The following is a 6,740-nucleotide window of genomic DNA, read 5'->3' as shown; positions in this document are numbered from 1 at the left end:
CAGCTTCGACGGAATATCCTCCGCCTCCCAAACTTTGGAGCTTAGTCTGTCGAGTTAATCGTCTGCTTGGATAGCGACTCTTGTCGAAAACGCAGAGACAGTTGTCGACACATTCTGGGAGACGGGGCCGGTGAGAATCCAACCAAACACGGTTTGTTGGCCAAGGAGTGAGCCACAAATGTTTGGCCGGGTACCGCTCAGGATGACTGACGGAAGGATATCCGCGCCAATTAAGATGTCAATCTGAGCACCTTTGTAGAAGTTTGGATCTGCCAGTTCAATCGCTGGTAGATCCTTTAGGAACCCTTTCGGCACTCGGAATGATGGCTGCTTGTCTGCCAGTTGTGGAATAACGAACGCTGAGGTCTCGATGTGGAGCCTCGGCTTCGTTGGACAACCAATGCTGAAGTTGCATAACTTCTGCGGTTGGGCCGCAATTGCATGATTCAGCCCGGATACTTGGGCTTGCACGGATTGGAATGGCAACTTTATGCGCTGGAATAAACGCTCAGAAATGAAAGTCGCTTCGGACCCTGAGTCGATTAGTGCTCGTGCGGTGTATGTAGTACCTAGATGGCATACATTGACAACCGCCGTGCCGAGAAGGATGTTCTGAGCGTTAATGGCAAAGTAATTTTGTACATTTGTTGCCGATTGATTCGGAGTGGACTGTATGTTGGGAAGTGTGGATGGAGTGGAAGAGGAAGAGGCACCATTGTGGGCACTGTCGCCCCGATGGAGAAGAGTGTGGTGCCGCCTCTTGCATGTCAAGCAATTGTGCGCACTCGTACACTCTCGGAGTTGGTGACCTCTTGCGAAACAGTTTAAACAGAGACTTTTCTGTTTGATGTAGCTCATCCGATCATCGACCGACATTTCAAGGAAGCTTGGACAAACCCGGACAGGGTGATTCTCTTTTGAGCACAAGTCACACGATTTGCCTCTCTGAGTGACTCGGGCCTTGAAAGAGTTAATTCGCTTTGAACTCTGCTGTGGACGGGATGGTCCAGCGGTAGAGTTCTGCGAGGTTTTTTTGCGTCACGTCCTCAACAGCCTCGAGCGTACGATAACGTTCGTTGAGGAATGTGCTCATGTCCTGCCATGCGGGAATCTTGGTCTTGTCCACCAATGATTGCTCCCATAGTGAGAGTGTAAGTTTGGGGAGCTTGGATGAGCAAAGAAATACCAGGATGCAGTCGGCGAAAGGACTAGAGACTGAAATGTCTGAGTGGTCAAGAGCGGTCAAGCACCGCTGAATTGTGCCATGCAGCTCCTTAATCGCTGCTCCAGACTCTTGCGAAACCGTGGACAGGTTGAAGAGAATTTTTTAACTGGCTCGTTATTAACAAGCGCTTATTTTCGAATCGCTCGCAGAGAGCAGCAAGAGCTCAAGAGCGCTCAAGCACCGCTGAATTGTGCCATGCAGCTCCTTAATCGCTGCTCCAGCGTGGACAGGTTGAAGAGAATTTTTAACTGGCTCGTTATTAACAAGCGCTTATTTTCGAATCGCTCGCAGAGAGCACTCCAAGCCAACGCGAAACCATCGTTCGTCAGCGGAAATTTGGCTACGATCTCATTGGCCTCATCTGCGGTTTTTGAATTGAGATGGAATAGTTTCTCAACCGGAGTCAACCTCGGATTGTTGACGTAGATGGCCGTGAAAAGATCACGGAAGGTCGGCCACCGCAAGTAATCCCCACGGAATACTTCGGTGTCGATTGGAGGGAGCCGGCAGCCACTGGAGTACACAGGAGGAGCGGATGCTTCACTCCTGGTTGATTCGGAAAATTGGGTAATTTGCCCCTTTACATGGGCGAGACACCGCTCATACACTGCATAGCAGTGGTCATATTTGGCCTCCATGGCCTGTATGCCTTCGTTGTCGCCGTCTCGATGCAGTGCATCAGCGCACGTGGCATAAGCGGTCTCTACACTGTCCCAGAGGGCTTGCAGGCGGTCACGACGGATCTCGTACGTGTGTACATTGTCGTCTTCGGCTGCAGGCCCTCTGACCCGACTCTCAAAGTGCACCAGTCTGTCAGAGACGGCGATGAAGTTGCTGAGAGCCATCGCACGGGTGTTGCTAAGTTTAGCCTGGACGGATCGTGTAGTTGCAGAAGAAGCAGACGGCGACGGACGATCAACTTTGACTCGGAGTTGAGCGGCAGGAGTGTCGGATTTGGATCCCGAAGGAGCGGGCGAAGCGGACGACAGGCGACGAGCTGTGGTCGGAAGCTTTAATGAAAGTTTAGAGTCCTTTTCACTCTTTTGGCTTTTGGACATACTACGCTTCGGCAGCCGAGAGCAAGCACAAAAAATGGAAAGGAACTTCGGCTATCACAGGATAGTGAACAAAGCCGACACAACTATATACGGAGTGTATATGGAATGTATACGGAGTGTATATGGAAGTGTTCGTGTATGTACGGAGTGTGTGTCGTATGTGGATGTATATGTGTCGTGTGTATATGTGTATATATATATGTATATATATATATATATATATATATATATATATGGAGTGTAGTGGATCTACGCGCGTTTGTTTTTAATAGAGTGCAACTTCCTTGTTATTTAGAGTAAAATAACACGAAGAGGTTGCATACACTGGAGTGTGTCAAAAAGCAGACAAACGCGACACGACAGAAATGTAACAAAGTACATACAACAGCGGCCAAATAGGAAAATATAAGCGAACTCTTTTAAACTGTATAGATACTTACACATACATATACATATAAGGATATATATATATATATATATATACTGTGCAAAGTATACACAAAGTAGAAAAGATTGCGGAAAGAAAGCCGGTAGAACGCTTATGTACTTATATATATGCTGTGTCACATATACATATATAATGTACAAGGAAAAAGAATATGGCGCGAACACGACACTTGCACAAAATGTATGGAGAATGTATGAAAGTGTATTACTTATCTTGAAAAAAACCAATGCTATTGCTGGGGTCGAGCGAATCCAATCATATATCCGGCTCGAAGGACCAAAATGTGTAGGGGGGCGTCTTCAGAATAATAATAACACTTGCACTTTCGAATTAGTAGAATTTGTAACTTTACAATTGATTTTTATTGCTCTCTTGAAAGATGCACTTGTTGTGCCGGTCAGAATAGTAGAACATATGTTATATGAAAAGCACTAAAAAAGTGGGCAGGGTGACCAACATGAGGATAAACTAGATCAGTGTGACTGCGCGTGTGACAAGGTCACACGCACAGTATACTAACTTTGTCGCTATCGATATCAATCGATCGCGACCACACTGTCAGCTGTTTTGAGTGGTCACTCCTGCCATCATCTGGCATCAACAAAAGTTAAAACTTTTTTTAAATAGAGTTTTTAAAAAGTATTTGCAAAAAGGAATTTGTAAATCATCAAAAATCAATGCGTTATTAAATTTTACTTCTATCAGTAAAACTTGAAAGGGAATGAAATAAGTTAAATCGCATTAAAAAAAAACAAAATATGCATATATTCTCGATCGGGATTTGAACCCGGACCCTCAACATGTTGGGCTTGCAAACCACCAGCAGAGCCAACGCGGTCCTTGTGCAAGTGCCATTTAACTGCAAACATATAGAACGCGAGCAATTGTTGTTGCCTTCATCTTCGAGACTTTCGTCGCGGCAAAACAAAATTGACGTGCGCTAGCTGCTTGTCAGTGAGGCAACTGCACGTTGCAAAACTTCATATGCATACACATACTAATATAGGCGAGCATGTAGATACATACACGCATACATAGAAACGAAAGCAGAGCGCAACGAAATGCGCCCGTGCTCATCGCTCCGCATTTGATCTGCGACTGAACTCAACGCTGCGCGCTGCGTTAGAACTTCGAATTTTCGAATGAGCCGAAGAGGCTCGGTGTTCGAATCGCAACGCACGGCCCGACTGGGGTCGCAATAATACTGTTTTTGATGATACAAAAAATTGTTCTGGGTGAAGCATCTATGTATTGTATGGTTAGTGCTAGAATGCTTAGTACCAAACATGCGGTGACAGCAATGAAGAAAAATTGCATTCACAACGAAGTAAGAGCAGTTTTGCGTGCTCATACATTCGACAACATGGATGACGCAATATCTGCATTCATAGAAACGTCAAATGAAATATCGGAGAGAAAAGCACTCCATCATGTATTACCAAAATTACGCTCAACGCGGTGGAAACCGTGGTCGCGGAAATTTCAGAGGCCGTAACTACAACAGAGGCGGCCAAAGGTATTACAACAATGGTGGCAGTAGTAATTATAACTCTAATAACTCTAGAGGCGGTTCAAACAGAGGCGGCTCAACATAGAGGTAATAGAAGACACAATAATAACAATCAAGTACGAGTTACACAAGGTAGCTCGGAAAACCCTCAAGCCCCCTTGAGCAACCAATCTCTAAAAAATATTTAATATAAATCTAAATCTCAGCAGCGTAATAAGAATACATAATCGGAAAAAATAACAATATACTAACTTTATTAGTCGATACTGGAGCAAATATATCAATTCTAAAAGATAACAACTTAAGCTCAGAAATAAATGAAAATTTAAAAACCAATATATCAGGAATTGGTCAGGGAATTGTACAATCAATAGGATTAGCTGCAATAGATCTTCTCTTTGATTATTTCATAATCAGTCACAACTTCCAAATAGTCCAAAACGAATTTCCCGTACCTTGTGACGGAATTTCTGGGACTCGATTTTATAAAAAAAATTCAATTGCATATTAGATTATCAAAACTTCATATATATTTAAAATATCCATAATTGAAACATTATATTTTAGCTTTACTTTAGCAAATTCTAAAAAATAAATAACAAACATCAAAATAAGCCATGGAATCAGATATATGTAAGAATCGGCTGCTCGACTGGGAAGCTTCTGAATGGCGTTATTACAAAGTATTTTCACTTATTTTCCTCCGAGCGTTTGGGTGAAAAGACAGACCGGAGGCGCATAAAATTCTCAGAAAAATTTCTCGATGTGTTCATACGTAGTATTGGCGACCGTTGTACATCCAATAAACTGAGCTTAAGACCTCTAAAGAACGCAGTAGGTGCTGGGGAATCTGGGGATGTATTATCAAAATTAAATATTTGCGGTGTGCTAGGCGTCTTAGGCGTCATCGGCGGTGAAGGAGATCTATGATCTCGCCAGTCAGTAAATTGCCGGTCCATATTATTATACAATATTATCGGAATTTGTATTATTTGTTAAAATAAAATTGCGGCTACTGCAAACAGTTCAACTGTAAAAAGAACACCGAAAACGATTAACTAATATTAAAACCAAGAACGTTAGATTACCAAATACATGTACCGCTATTGCAAAATGATATTGATAATTCAATGTTATTACCAGCAAGGTCAGAAGTAATGAGAAAAGTTACACTTCGGACTGATAAAGATACTGTATTAATACCAAACCAGGAAATTCATCCCAGTGTATTAATAGCTAACAGTATCGTGAAAGGTAATAGTGCAATAGTTCGCATTTTAAATACAACAGATAAGAATGTAAATATTAAAAATCCAAATATCATATTCGAATCAATAGACGACTACGAAATTAAATCAATAAATGGTAATAAAATTAATAGAACAAAAGAAGTACTAAATAAATTACAATTCCCTGAACATGTTAAAGAAGAACTCACAGAGTTATGTACCAATTATAGTGACATATTTGGTCTAGAAAAAGAAGCTATTTCAAGCAATAATTTTTATAAACAAAAATTAAGATTAGCTGATAAAACTCCAGTATATATTAAGAACTATAGAAATGCAGAGACAGAAAACCCTGAAATAAACAGACAGGTCGAAAAACTGATAAAAGACGGTATAGTCGAACCATCTATATCAGAATATAACAGCCCACTTCTCTTGGTTCCCAAGAAATCACTTCCAAATTCAAAAGAAAAAAGATGGCGTTTAGTAGTTCATTATCGACAAATTAATAAAAAACTTCTGGCAGACAAATATCCACTACCAAGAATAGAAGAAATATTAGATCAATTAGGTCGAGCTAAATATTTTTCATGTCTCGATCTCATGTCAGGATTTCATCAAATAGAACTTGAAGATAAATCCAGGAACCTAACATCATTTTCTACGAGCAATGGCTCATATCGCTTCACGCGATTACCATATGGTCTAAAAGTAGCACCAAATTCATTCATGAGAATGATGCAACTTGCTTTTTCTGGTTTAGAACCATCGCAAGCATTTCTCTACATGGATGACTTAGTTGTTATAGTTGTACCAAACAACATATGTTAAAAAATCTTACAAATATTTTTGAACTTTGTAGAAAACACAACCTTAAGTTAAACCCGGAGAAATGTTCATTCTTTTTACACGAAGTAACATTTCTGGGCCATAAATGTACAGACCATGGCATCCTTCCTGATGAAAAAAAATATGATGTTATTAAAAACTATCCAACTCCAACAGATGCAGATAGTGCACGACGATTTGTCGCTTTCTGTAATTATTACAGAAGATTCATTCATAATTTCGCACAATATTCACGTCATTTGACAAAACTGTGCAAGAACAAGTAAGAAAGCTACAGTCGAGTGTACTCGACTGTGAGATACCCGCTACCCATTTTGAATTAAAGAAACATATTTTGCGGTATTTTCTCAAAATATACCGAATATACTGCAAAAATACTAAAAATAAACCAAATGGTATATTTGGTATATTGACATAGTAC

General features: G+C 40.9%; 1 protein-coding gene across 1 annotated transcript; it reads left to right on the top strand.

Moving 5' to 3' along the window:
* The first annotated feature begins 1,191 nt into the window (after positions 1-1,191).
* LOC127566373 (uncharacterized) lies at positions 1,192-2,380 on the top strand. Its single transcript, XM_052008399.1, has 2 exons — positions 1,192-1,312; positions 1,456-2,380. Exon 2 carries the CDS (start codon positions 1,810-1,812, stop codon positions 2,239-2,241), a length of 432 nt encoding a protein of 143 aa, XP_051864359.1. The 5' UTR covers positions 1,192-1,312; positions 1,456-1,809; the 3' UTR covers positions 2,242-2,380.
* The last annotated feature ends 4,360 nt before the right edge of the window (positions 2,381-6,740 follow it).

The sequence above is a fragment of the Drosophila albomicans genome, unplaced genomic scaffold (genome assembly GCF_009650485.2).
Source record: "Drosophila albomicans strain 15112-1751.03 unplaced genomic scaffold, ASM965048v2 utg000192l_pilon, whole genome shotgun sequence".
Classification (NCBI taxonomy): Eukaryota; Metazoa; Arthropoda; class Insecta; order Diptera; family Drosophilidae; genus Drosophila; species Drosophila albomicans.
This window is presented reverse-complemented; position numbering and strand designations above follow the sequence as displayed.

Bases quoted from the DNA above. Each gene is read 5' to 3' on its own strand.
- LOC127566373 (XM_052008399.1), top strand. From the start codon at position 1,810: ATGGGCGAGACACCGCTCATACACTGCATAGCAGTGGTCATATTTGGC.